The sequence below is a fragment of the Toxorhynchites rutilus genome, chromosome 3 (assembly GCF_029784135.1).
Source record: "Toxorhynchites rutilus septentrionalis strain SRP chromosome 3, ASM2978413v1, whole genome shotgun sequence".
Lineage (NCBI taxonomy): Eukaryota > Metazoa > Arthropoda > Insecta > Diptera > Culicidae > Toxorhynchites > Toxorhynchites rutilus.
In genome coordinates, this window is record NC_073746.1 from 281841698 (window position 1) to 281856570 (window position 14873).

At 37.8% G+C, this 14873-nt stretch overlaps 1 protein-coding gene across 2 annotated transcripts in view; it reads right to left on the reverse strand.

The window, feature by feature from the left end:
- Window positions 1-2497: 2497 nt before the first annotated feature.
- Window positions 2498-14873, reverse strand: part of LOC129777437 (toll-like receptor 6) — a 30662-nt gene continuing 18286 nt past the window's right edge. The window contains exons 2-3 of one of the 2 annotated variants that reach the window (XM_055783696.1): window positions 7380-7512; window positions 2498-4611 (exon numbers count right to left, since the gene is read on the reverse strand). In XM_055783696.1, the coding sequence (XP_055639671.1) occupies window positions 2877-4611; window positions 7380-7441 (1797 nt within the window). In that variant the 5' untranslated portion in view covers window positions 7442-7512 and the 3' untranslated portion in view covers window positions 2498-2876. The remainder of the gene's footprint in view (window positions 4612-7379; window positions 7513-14873) is intronic. The other variant, XM_055783697.1, reaches the window with a different exon arrangement.

Genomic DNA, 14873 nt, shown 5'->3' on the forward strand with positions numbered 1-14873 from the left:
TTGCATCCGCCGTATAGTCCGGACCAGTCTTCCATGTTTCACAAAAAACACTGCGTCCGGGATAAACATGTCCACGCTGCTGTTCGCAGTTTTGTGTGTTTTGTGTGTAATACAAACATGATTTTTTCGTACCTATGTTTGAAAATGTGACATGTTTGTATTCGTAGTAAGTTTGGACATACGATGTTTAATCCTAATGTTTCACATGATGTTCGAACATGATGTTCAGTTTCTCTTGTATTTTCACCCCAAGCACCGGCAGTGCGTAGAGTAGAAGAAGCGAATCGGACACCACACCACCACCACTCAACGCGTGGTGTGTTGGTATGTTGACATGCAAAAATTGCTTTCCTATCATGACAATGGGTGCTTCGTTTAAAATATTGGGCAAATAAAATAAACCTCTATCTGTTCTGAACAAAATAAACGTTGATTGATATCAGAGTTTTTCACAATTGATAAAATTATTTAGTGCACGCATCAGTTTATATATTGAATTCATGTAACATTCGCTATTATTAGCTATTTGAACAAGTACTAAAATTAGATAGAGCGTGGCGGAGACGTTTAGTTACCCACGACAAATTTTGATTACAATACTTCTATAATTTTAATCGAATATAAAGTACCATAATTATTCAGCAGTGACATGTTAGGCGTTACGGTAACCACTCGACCACGGGAGCAACGATTTTGACTGGATCTTTGAATGTTTACAAAAGGCTAATACTGCTTGTTCTCGACCCGAGCTATAAAACGAGCGAAGAAGAGGAGAAGAAAGGATGATGCAATCGCATGCACACATAGCATATGTAGTATAGTGTAAGTGTAGCTTTTAGTTTTTTCCTTCATTCAGTTTGTGATAACATCGAGAAATTAATGGTGTGTTTTAGTCGCTGAAATTTCTCTGCTGGTTCTGCTGTGTGCCGCTGAAGGTTGCATATAATACTAACTTTTGGGTATTTATTTTTTTGGTCAGCATTTGTACGACGTCGCCCGCTGTGCAGTCGGTTCCCCAGACTTCAATTGCCGACATGCACGCAAAAAAAATTCTCTTAGAAAGCTTCTTTCTATTCAGAGAATGTTTTCTTTGCACGAAACCAAGGATTATTTAATCAGACTTGCAAAATGTGCATGAACTCATAGCCTCTTGGTTCAAGCAACTTTTGTAATGCGAACTAAATTTCAAGTTCGTTTCTGTGAAAAAGTATTCTACGAAGAAATGTTTTGGGATGAATAATTTCTTTCCGTGTATGAAAAGAAACGAAACGAAAGCAATGAATACTGCGACATCGGGTGATATGTTTGTACATAATGTTCTTGAATTATGAACATCGTGTTTGTTTTCACATGTTTATGTATGTGAATCATTGTTCGTGTTTGGGATAGACATTCAATACTAGCGAAAATCATGTTCGTATTCAAACAAAAACATGGAATGTTCACATCGCGTGGACATGTGTAAGTGTTTTTCGGATCACTGGTCCGGACCTTGCACCAAGTGACTACCACCTGTTTTTGTCCATGGCGAACGAGCTAGGTAGTCAGAAGTTAGCCACAAAAGAGGCCTGTGAAAATTGGCTATCCGAGTTTTTTGCCAATAAGGAAGCGAGCTTCTATAACAGGGGTATTATGAAGTTGGCATCTCGTTGGGAACAAGTCATCGAACAAAACGGCGCATATTTGACTTAAAACAGATGATTGTAACTAATTTTATGAACAAATGAAAATTCAAAAAAAATACCGCAGGACTTTTTTGACAGCCTAATATACATGTAAGTCGGGGATATTTTTGTTCCCACCGAGCTGTGTTTCAGAGGTGGACAAACAATGATCATAATTTCTCTTTGAAGAAAATCGTTGAAAAACATAAAAATTTGAATAATTTTAACGCCTTAGCAACTAGACACTAGGGGCTTTTCAACAAACCCAAACTCGTATTGATTATATGTGATTTTCATGAAGAAAAATCGATTTGCATTTACTAGTTGCGTGAAAACACGCTAAATTGGACAAACCAAGATCATTAACCCTACCCACGAGTGAGACTCGATGTTGTACGGGAAAGGGTTGAACAATCGACACCTAACTTTTCAATACGACCTATCTGTTTTGATCAATTCCCTTCATCGACATTCTCTATCGTTAATTACTTAGCGGTAAAAGTATTTCCTGATGTGTTCGACGATCTGATTGTAATCTAAAAAGAAAGTCAATAAAGAGAATCAATCAAAACAGAGAGGTCCTATTGAAAAATTGAGCGTGAATTATTTTAGAGAGCAATGGCACGCTATTTGTGTACTATTTTTGTTTGGTACAGCACGACCCCTGTGCCGAATCGCATGCACTCCACCCCTCGGGCTCTCCATGCATTACGTAGTCTGTGCAGGACGCCTAAATGCGTGACTCCTTCCGGAAGTGGTGTGCATCCTGTATAATGTATTTATTGAGGGATCTTTTGTTTCCAAAATGTAATAATCAATTGAGAACAAGTTGCTTCAAACAGTTGCATCAATGTAATTATTTTATTTCACAACATGTATCCTATTATACTTTTAAAACAATGTCGTACTCGCAATGCCTTATTATCGAATGTGTGTACAATAATGTTATTTACAGCCATTATTCGTATATATGCTTATTTAATAAATTTGTCATAAAGTTGTTCATATAAAAAACATTCCATCATGGAATCGAAATACTGCAGCACCTTTTCAAGCAGTACGAGAATCGCCCAGATGTACGCTTTCCAGCATCACAAACTGCAATCAATGGTTACGAATCACACAAAAGGTAAAACAATCTATCTACAATTATCTTTTTTCTTGCATTTGGTACAGCTATGGCACCCTACACTGAGTGGACGAATCACCTTTCTACACGTTGTTATCGTGAATAACCTCAGCCACCGAAACGCCATTGCTAAACTCGTTGTTCCGCTTATTGTACGTAACTACTTTGACGGAACGATTTATTCGCCACTTTTTGTACAGGGCGTGCAGTCCGTAAACCATCGCAAGCACCAGCACGGCACAGAACATTGTCACCAAAAATCCGACCATTCCCACCAGATGTCCTATTTCCTGGTGCATGGCTTGCATCTTTCGATCGTTTTGCAACAGCAAGAACTGGGTGTGATTGCTCAGTCCACGCATGTTGAAATACAGCGCATACATGAAGTACGTCATGCTACGGCCGAGGTTTTTGACGACGTTCATGTCCCTCTTAACTTGATTGAGTGTATACTCTGGCTCGAACCCGTCGTATACATCCGAATCGGCGACGTGCGTACCGTTGATGAAGCAGTCTCGGGGATCGGTTGTGGTTCGGATTTGGGTCTGGTTGAGGTAAGCTATTACTTTGTCGAAGTACGAACAGTTCCAGCGATTGAAGGATAGTGAAATCATTTCCAGATATGGGAAACGACTAGCCATGTGTTCGAAATCGATCAGCTCCTGCAGATAGTTGAAATTCAAACTCATGTACTGTAACGATCTCATACTCGAAAGGTGACTGATATTCAAACGCACGAAGCCGTTCTGCGACAGATCTATGTTCAATATTGATTCCGAGGACAGGAGTCCTTCCATGTTCTGTTCCGTTAGGCTACAATTCTGCAGACGCAGCGTCACCAGGGATGGGATATTGCGGATCGAATATTTGAGATTGTAGTCGAACTTGGACACATTGTTGGATGACAAATCAAGGTATTCGAGCTGAATCATCTCATGAAGTCCTACGATGTTATCCAACCTGTTGTGGGACAGATCAACGTGGTCGGCTGAGCTAAATTGGAATAAATCAGCGTCTTGTATGTCGTTGTGGTGTGCTACCAACGATCTAACGTTGTATGTTTGATTGACGGATAGAATATTAATCTGATTGTTATCAATCTTCAACAGACCAATTTCTTTCACCTCTATATACGGCATCCGCCTGAAGCTGTTGAATGAAAGGTCCACCTCGAATAGTTCCTCCACCATAGATAGGGAATCGAAAAGCTTTGACGGTAGGAAAGACATCTGATTGTGATCGAGCAGCAATGAGGACAAGTGATCATTGAAGTGGAATTGATGATCGTTCAACGTTATCAAACAGTTCTCTCGCAGATTCAATGTTTCCAATCCATACAGCCGGTTAAATGCTTCCTTTTCAATGGTGTGAATAAAATTGAACGACAAATCCAAATCCATCATTCTGATGAGTGAACCGAATGTTAGGTTGTTTATAACCGTTAATCGATTGTAGGATAAATTCAACATTTCCAACGAGAAAAACTTCAGAAAAGTTAACTCATTCAGAGCGTCGAGGTTGTTGTAGGACATATCTAGCTCGTACACTTCGTACCCATCACCGACAACGCTGCTAAGATGCCAGTGAACTTCACTAAAGCCTTGTTTGGATAGGTCGATTTCGGTCTGGTTGTCCGGATGAAGCAAATCTTCCGTCAGAATACCGTTCCAGTTGGGAGAGTTCCGATAGCGCTCCATGATGGTTCGGTGGCGATCGCCCTTCGTTCTAACGCATCCATCGCCAGCCACGTGCTCCAGGCAGATAATGAACCCGAGAAGAATCAGTACAACACGTGACAGCGTCTGTAGTGTCGATAACCTGGAAGTAGAACAGAACAAAGAACAAGATGTAGAGTGTTTCCGTAGTTGTCCATAACGATACTCTAACGTTTTTTTTCCGCATTGCTATCGCACTGCAATCGAACGTGTGCGGACGAATTCGTCAGAGGAGTACTCGTGATATCGCCTGTGCAACTCCAGATGACTTGAATGAGCGTGATGTTTCGGTTTTACGGAGGCATTCCATGTTCTGTGAAACTGAAATCTCATGCTTCTAACAAGCTAATCCACATAAAAGTGCACAGATACTGCAAATTGATAATCTGTTGATAGATATATATGTTTTCGAATTTATATTCCTTTAAGAGATCAATTTAGTAGCAAGAATCTGACATGGAGTCTGCGTTTAATTTTTCCATTCATTCTAAGAAAACTTTTATCTGGTTTTGGGTGGAATAATATTTTTAAGAATATTGCATCTTTCTATTGTCAAGTCGATTACATGGAAAGAAATGAGATTGTATCGGACCGGGTTTTAGAAGTTTCAGTTCTTCCTATTAGATTGATTCTATTTTTTTATCCTATTTGTTTATTTATTTAGGCTCATTATCATTTTAGCTGTAACAGAGCCGGATTTTAATCATGTTAACATGTGTATGTATACTTAATGTATGTTAACATGTTATGTTACATGTTTTAGCCGTTTAGGCGCAAGACTATTCTTTCTGTTCTTCCATTGTTAGACCACTAGACAGTGGAGACAGTTGATATGATCAGTGTTATGTTATTAATAGCACAACAGTCCGATGTTTCTTGCAGAGCAGAGCAGCAGTTTCAAGCAAAGCTTGTGTGGATGAATCGATCTCCATTCGACCGTGGATCGATCTCCGTTGCGGGGACGTAGTGATTCTATAACAACACAAAGATGGTCATTTGAGGGCCATGAGTTTTGAACTCATGATCGTTCGTTCATAAAGCGAATGCGCAACTCCCTAGATTGATTCTAAATATTGCTGAGAAAATATTATTCGTTGAAAATTTGGAAGAAATTTATTTTGTATCTGCATGGAAAAATCTCCGTAATAAACACTGTTTACTCTTCAATTCTTTAACCAATTCGTCACCACAGTTTCTTCATTTTAATGTATTTAAATGTGACGCATCCAGAAGACACATTTGAAAAATTTCTCGAAATTCAATAACCCACAATAATCAACCACAATAGAATAAAGTTATTTTTTGTAACATTATACGTTGTTGGCAAATCAATCAACTATTCCCCAATAACGTATGTTGGTACTCATGTCTCTTACTTATACAGACAAGCTCGGCCATCGGTTAATTTTCATTAGCTGCTTTGCTTGCACGTGTTTTGGCTCGTCCTCTGCTAGTCTCTGACAGCTCGATCGTTCTCTAAACCTTATAAAAGGACTCAATTTAGGCCCTTGTGACAGGCCTCCAGCAGGGCAACGCATGTGGCAATTGGTCCTCGAAAGAGGTGGCGCTCAAGCCAATCACTTAAAGCCTGTCCACGTTAAATTTCGGACACCAAGATGATGCCAGTAAAACAAAAATTCACGTAATACAACACAATTGATTGTTTATTTCAGTTAAATAGACTTATATCTAAAACAAGGAAAGCTTACTTCGATGTTAATTACGCTGTCTGTAAAATTCACGAACTTTCTTGGGAACATCTGCCATTAGGGTTCCGTACAGTATCCTCAGATATGCTGGTGGCAGCGCTTTTCCATCTCCTCTTGAAATCATTAATGCCATTCGCTTTCTTCTTAGTTTCGAATAGTTTTCGCTTAATCAGAGCCCAGTACTTTTCCACTGGGCGAAGTTCTGTACAGTTCGGTGAATTTGCTGTTTTTGGCACATATTTGACCTCATGTGCATTATACCATTCCAGGATGAATTTCGCATAGTGACAAGAGGCCAAATCTGGCCAATCAACGCTGGAGAGTCGTGGCTTCATTTGAATGGTAGCAACCGCTTCTGGTGCCTATCAAACTTTGTTGATAGTGCCGGAAGAGACGAAAGATTTGGATTTTCAGTCCCAACTGCATATGGCCTGCCAAACCAAGTACTTTTTGGGGAATTTAGACTGCTTCTCGTCGTTTGCGTACTTCCACTTGATTCGACGCCATTTTAACAAACTGAAGAAGAATGTAAACATGTAGGACATCGAAATAAAGAGGAGGGTTTCAGCTGTCATGTAAGTGGAATATTTCATTGATTAGTGAAATATTTCATAAACTACACTGAAAGAAAAGTGAAATTTAACGTGGACAGGCTTTAAGAGAGGGGAGGGGGAGAAAACTAATTCTTTATCTTTTTACGGATTATGAGCATGAGCTTGGGTAGCCTGTACATTTCGTAGTTACTCTTCGTGATTGACCTGAACTAGCGACATTGCACAAAGGACACACTGAATGACGCTTGGGAGTAGCAAACCATTCTCATTGTGTAAGTTTCGGTGATTCGAGCCGACCACGTCCTTACAGTACCCTGTGGAATGAAAGGAATATCAGTATGATATTAGCGCGCTAGGAGGGTTACCTCTATAGCATGGTTCCCTTGCGATTATCATGCAAGGGATATTTGTTAGTGAGGAGACGTATGGATCAGGATTCACTGAGGTAAGTGATGTGATTACGCAAACTATCGATCGCTCGACGAAATGAAATTCCGAAGATCTGATGTGTAACAAAACGCGGCAGAGACTATCTTTAGGTAATTTGAGATGAAACACCTGTAAAATTAATTGAACCGGCTATATTTTCTATTATTTATAGCACGTACTTTTCAATAGGAATCCAACTCCTCCTAGAGAACTGTTCCAAAACCAATCGAACCGGCGACATATTCCTTTGTTATTCACGCGTATTCTTTATCAAACTACAATCGCGACGGCGGAGATCTAACCGTGGGAAACCTGAAAAGATAAGCGAGAGAACTCTTTTGAATTCAAGAAGACCGGTTATATATTCCGTTATTAATCGCGCGTATTCATTTTCGAACTCCTACCGCGACGACGGAGATTTATCTATGGGAAATCTGAAAAGGTAACTGAAAGTACTCTTTTAAAACCAACAAAACCGGCGATATATTCCGTTATTAATCGCGCATATTCTTTATAGAACTCCAATCGTTACAGTGGTGGGTTATCTGTTGGAAATCTGAGAAGGCAACAATAAATCGCTCTCGCGCGTAATAAGACTACATCGGACGTGATAATAGGTGGCATCCTGGATAAAATATGTCTGGTGAATATGGCTGGTGATGTATCAATTCCCAGTTGTGTGTTTAAGTGTGTTTTCACGACATTCGCAAACGACAAATCTGTTATTGTCTTGTTGAAAAAAAGCTTGAAGCTCTCTCCAAACACATTAGTTTTCGTTAGTAACATCATTAGTAACAACACTTTCCTGATAACACCAAATGGACAACTTTGCTTCTCTGTTTCATACCCACAAATAATCCCTCTAGGTTAGGATATCTAGTTACTAATTTCTTGAGCTAATTTCTTAGCTTGCAAATGCTTGCAACGGGAAATCGTCCGTCATTTGATATTGCTGCCTATTCTGATAGATCGTCAGCCAATAATTTCTATCCAGTTCTATCGTCATAAACGGTACACAGATTTGAAGCAAATCCCACAGGCTTTGCATTTGAACGGTAGACAGTTGATCATGTGTTGGTGAAAAGTATTCACATTCAAAGAGATATACCCGGTGTATGCATATGGAGCCGGATTTTTAACTTTAGACTACGTCTTTCAGTAAGAGCACTCGCAGACTGCAGACTTTTTGACGCAGGACTACGTCTTTCATTAAGGGTGCCAAATCAGAAAACAGGTCACGTTTTTATGAAATAAAGTTAACGTTAACGTCATATTTAAGTGAAAATGGGTAGTTTTGTTCCTTATCACAAAATATGAGAGCCGTAGTTTTTATTTTTTTCATTAGGGTGCCTATTTCCATTTTAGAGTGGTTCAAAAAATCAACTTTCCCATTTTTTTCCATAAACTTCTTCTTCTTCTTGGATGGCACTAACGTTCTAGTGGAACTTTTGCCTTCTCAACGTAGCATTACTTGCGTCATTTTTATTAGTAATACTTGTTTGAGATTTCTATGCCGAATAACACGCCTTAAATGTACTCTGGAGTGGCAAGCTCTAGAATACGCGTGACCACAGTGCAAGCCGGAAAAATTTTCATTGACGAAAAATCCCCCGGCCAGAACGGGAATCGAACCCGAACCCCCGGCATGATAGTGTGGGACGCTAACCACTCGGCCACGGGAGCACCTTTTCCATAACTACTTCTTTCAAAAAATCATAACTTTTGAACTATTGAACCGATTCGGATGATCGACATATCGGGCCTAATCACGAATGTCATTTCACGATGAAAACGAAATGAATTGGATACACATTGCATACGATTCATTTCGTTTTCATCGTGAAGTGACGTTCGTGATCAGGTCCATCAATTAGCTGGTCTTTTTTTGGAAAAATATTACACCTACAAAACATTTGGATTTTGTTTTCGTAATTTTTGATTGAATTTGGTTTTTTGGTTAACATGACATGATTTTATCGTTTTTCTTGAAAGCTGAGCTTTTTTTACATAACATATCTGAAAATCAGAGAGGATTTTCTTTTCTTTTTTAAGCTATGATTTTTCAAAGTTAACATGTTTTCAGTCTTCGTTCAATATTCCCAAGCGAGAGGACTATAATGCACCTCCAAATATTCTCTGATAGAATTTGGATACACATAGTCTTGACCCGTATTAAGCTGTACATATCCGAGAATTTCAGCTATAATTTGATCATTATAATATGAAATCATAATCAGACACACTTTGCGTATAAAATTTAGACGTAGAACTACGTCTTTCAGGAAGGGTGCCAAACAGGTCACGTTTTTATGAAATAAAGTTAAAGTTAATAACTATTTGCACTGCGAAAGAATTCTGATGATTCGCATACCAATCAAATAGAAAATTCTCTGAGATTTGTTTGATATTCTATAAATTACAATTCCCTAATCTCTAAACGGTTAATGAAAACTGGAAGCATTCCCATTTTCCCATACATTTGTTCTGCCGATTTGTGTGCTTACCTTCCCGTGCCGTCAATAACGAGTAGCTAATACATTCACATTCATACATTACTGCCTGTTTTCAACTTATTTGGTATAAATAAGCCATTCGCGATTTGGAATCACAGTCGCGAGCGAACTAACAAGCACATCACAACGAGCGAACATCATTCGTTCCTTATGCTGAATTCACACACATATACTCGCGCAGCTCGATACAAGAAAGGAATGAATTGAATACACAGTGGTAGACATTCGTTTAGCCGCACCCTATTTTTCCTCAATATTTTTAAAAATAAGTCAATTCTTTGTACAGTTTTGTCCATAAAAGACTATTATTGTTTATTTTCATCGAATTCATTCTAAAAAAAAGTAAAAATTCTCTTTTTGTTTTCTAAGGAATTCAAATATGTGGAATCAGGATGGACATTCGTTCAGCCGCATCCTAAAATTTCAATAAAAGAAAATTTGTGCGGCAAATTTCGAGTCCAATCGGTAGCTAATAACTAGTATGTCCACCTCCATTTCGGATCACTTTGAAAACTCGATTTGGTATCGAGTCAGACAGACTGGAAATGTTGTCAAATTGTCATCCGTTTGTATAGACCATCTCGGCCAAGATTCTCCATAGGTTCTCTATGGGATTGCAATCGACTGCAAGCAGGTCATTCAAGAAGCGGAATGTCCTTTTCGGCAAACCATGCCTTCGATTGCTTGGAAACGTGGATCTATGCATATTCCTGCTGAAAAAACGACATCCTCAGTAGCGTTATTCCCAATATGGCCAATCAAAACGTCCTCCAGTAATTGAAGATACTTTTCGGAGTTCATTGAGGTGAAAATGAAGCAAATGAGAAACTTGCTGTGATAGGAAACGACTCCCAACACTGTCAAACTTCCGCCCCCAAAGTTTCGCTTCGATCTCACGACATGCCGTTGACTTAAATTGTACCAATAGCAACTGTAACAGTCCGGACCATCCAAATTGAACCTTTTTCACCGGAAAATACAACATTTCTCCATTCTAGTTTCATTCCATGTTTTGCCGGGCGAAAATGAGATGGTTCTGCTTATGGGTGGCGGTCAGTTACGGCTTCCCTTGAGGTTTCATCCACATGATGCTTGGTGACTCATTCAAGATGCGCGCAATATGCCTCTTCGTTACTGGAACAACCGATTCTGCCTTAATGTATGAGCAGGACATCATTTCCTGGTTGCTTCGTGTCTTATTCGATCTTTAAGACGCAAAGTAACTTTGGTGTTCCCATTTGTTGGTCGTTATATCCCATATTTCTAGCATTATTTAAAGGAATTCTCAGATCAACCAATTTTTATTATTTCCGTTTTGTTTTCCGCCCCTCTTCCGTCAATAGAACACCTTTCGCCATTCCTTTAAATTCTACGTAAATCACTAATCTGACCAACTTCTTACGTTGCACATCTAATATTTATCTTGTAAATTGAACATTCCCAAGTATTTTTTCAAAAAACGTACGTCCTTTCAATGAAATTGATTTAAATATACTACCACTACAGCAATTAAGTATCCCAATAAAAAGAACATTCCTAGTTGTTTTGTAAGTGTTTCAAGTTTTTTTTTTCAAGTGCGGCTAAACGAATGTCTACCACTGTATTGCGAAATAGCAATTTCGTTTACATTCACTACACACCCTTGTAGAAGAGGAAGCCCTCTATTCCGTGACATTGCAGATTTGCTAGAGTATCCTAAATTTTGAAATATGGACATACAATGCGTTTACTTATTTAGATACAATGTATCTCTCATGGAAGTATGCTTTCAAATTCCAATAGGAAAACCTTACTCTCGCTTGTTCGGGGGTTCGATCCCACCTCAAGCGGAATATAGGAGTAGAAGTGTTCTGAGTGGGAAAGAGGAAGCCTGGTGCGAGCTAGCAGCGCAGTTTAATCGTAAAGTACGTAAAGTACAAATAAACGAAAAGCGTTGATAGCTTTCGACGATTCTACGAAACGAATACGAAAGATGCTGACGTATACGTGATCAGGGTTGCCAATAATATTTTTGAAAAAACTGGAAGATTGCTCTTAACAAAACTGGAAGAAAACAGGATCCTGTAAAACATTTTTATTTTAAGAAGACCGGCAATGATTTATCTAAAATCATTTTTTACCAATTTCAATGCTAGATAAATAGAATGCTTCGTGTAGTATTTGTATTTAGTTCATAAAACTGTAACTGTAATTACTGTGAAACAATATTTGAGGGATGGTTTTATTTGGGCAAAACTTGAAGAGTTTCGTATTTATCGCTTCATAAAATCCATGAAATCGCTGTAAGAAGAGCGTAGCAAAACTGCGTATAGTTTGATACCTCAAAAAGGTACGGATCAGCATGAGATACGAGGTAAAATATCAAAAAATACCATAAACAACATCTCATAGTGTTATTTCAATACTCAAATAACCACAAATAATGTTGCTCAAGCATTACTTTTGTATTGACATTATCAAATTTTGGTATTGAGAAGCTATTTCTCCCAATTATTTTTGGTGTTATTCATTGCTAATTTACATCTTATATTAGGCTTGCACAAACCAAATTTCGGTATCAAGATCAAGATGAGGGACCCTTAAATATTTCCTCTAGCTCTTGCAAAATATACACTATAGTTCACATGCATTTTATGCAAAATATGCATTAGCTATTTAGGGGAGTTTGTTTGCATTGATTAAATCAATTATATTTAGAACTAAAATTCCTTTGAGTGACTATGAGAAACTAATATCCATTTGTTGTAAACGGAAGCAAGGTTACTTGGGTTTTATATTCATATCAATCAAAGTCAATGGAAACTATTCACTCTTTGACCTTCTGAACTTCAGAATGTTTTGGAGGATCTATAACATCTGATGCTAAATCTAGGCTGTTGAATAAAATTAAAAATTGAGTGGTACCCTATTTTTAAAGTAGTTTGATAAGTTTCCACCATTCAGGAAAGCTCTTCGTTTTGGAATTTTCGACAAAACACCGACGGATTGAACAAAATGGAAAGAACCGAATTATAACCTCGACAGAGATCGATCCAAGGATAAATGTCAGAAAATAAAATTACATAAGGAATAGGAAGAGGGAGGGAAAGATAATATTTATAATTGTTAATTTATTTTACATAAAATGGATAAAACTAGGTCACACATATGAAAAACTGGATAAAACTGGACGATATTCCAGAAAACTGGAAGATTTTAGGGTTGAACTGGATGACTGGATCGTGGAAAAAAACTGGAAGAATCCAGTTTAAACTGGAACATTGGCAACGCTGTACGTGATACACGAATCAAATGTAGCGTTCATTGTACGGGTAATGAGAGAGGAGAGAAGAACTACTGCGATTTAGGCTTCGTCATTTCTCGATAGTTCGTAGAGATATTTGCATCAATCGATAGGAAATATTTCTACTCGCGCAACTCAGTGCAAATATTCTGTACAAAAGTTGATAGTTTTTTTTTTATCCCATTTATTTATTTATCAGGCTCATTAGCATTTTATCTGTAACAGAGCCAGGTTTTTATCGTGTACATGTACATATATTTATGTCTCTATAAATTGTAAATTACACAGTAGAAGTAGTAGCCATTTAGGCGTTAGATTTTCTGTTCCATTACATTATGGTAAATTACACTGTAGTAGCCATTTAGGCGTAAGGGTATTCTAACTGTTCTTCCATTGTTCAGCAGACCGGACAGCGGAGACAGCTGATATTGATCATTGTTGGGTTATTTATAGAACAGCAGCCCGATGTTTCTTGCAGAGCAGAGCAGTTGTATGGATGAATCGATCTTTGTTCCACCGTGGATCGATCTCCATAGCTGATGATGGTTACGTGGACGTAGTTATTCTATAACAACACAAAGATGGTCAATTGAGGGTCCTGAGTTTGAACTCACGATCGATCGCTTAGTAAGCGAATGCGTAACCAAGTGGCTACGAAGACCCCCAAAGTTGATAGTTGTTGAATGGAATAAGGGTATGTTGAGATTTTTGTTTTTGGGGCGAGAAGGTAAATTCGCATTGAAGCCATTGAGCCTCGTATCACGAGTTTGGGGAGCGACAATGACTATAATGGATTTTCAGCTGGAACGAACTTTTCTATGTATAAAAATGTTGTGTGGCAAAAATAAACTAACTAAACAAAAACAAAGTTATTGCAAAAATTTCGATGCATTCTAAAATAATATCAGTAGAGAGAAATCGTAGTTCTACGTCGAAAATGCGGTTGTATCCTAGACACAGCCCCTTGCAATTTTTTTCACAACACATAGAAAATGTGTTACATATTCGATACCGATAATTTGATTAATATTCTTGTAATTTATTTCAATATGTTCTTATTTCACCATGATACCACCAATGCCACGTCAAAACATTTTTTTGTTTTTAAGCCAAACCAGTCGTTGAGCCATTATCGCACTTTTTCGTTATTATGTAGTTTTTGTCATTAGCACAGGTTTGAGAGGATGTACCGTAAGTAAATGAAATAGAAGTATATTTTAAGCATCATTGGCAACCATGTAAAATTGATAAGAAAAAAAAATTCTCGTCTCGAAGTTGGAAGTACCCTTTTGGAATTCATTCAAACATTGTGGATGTTGAGATGAAAGCACATGAATGAAAAATTAAAGGCAATCTACTCAGCTACAAATACGCCCATATATATATACAAAATGGTCATAGATAAGGAAAAAAAAGTTTTTCTAATAACAAATTTTTCCCTTTTGTTTTTTAAATCTATATAACTCAAAAACTGTAACTTCTATAAAATGTGTTTGTTAATTAACTTTTGGTGATTGAAAAAAAAACGCATTTCAAAACTAAAATTCGATTTTCTCAAAGTGGTCATTCCATGGCTTTAGCTGAATAGTTTTTTTTTTATGAAAGTCAAAACACTTGGCTGCAAATCGTCCATACATTGCAAAATGGACATATGACGAAATTCATGCCAACTCGGCTGGCAATTGTCAGTGCCATCTCAGTTTGCAGTGAAACTTTGTGGGTGATAAGAAACGACTATTTAGGCAACTTTTCATACTTGAGATCTCTAAAACAGAATTAGACTACTTTTTAAAAGGGCCAAAGTTTTTTTTTCTTATTTTTTACAAGAATTTCTAACTGAAAAACTATAAGCTATAAACTTTAAAACTATAAGAATG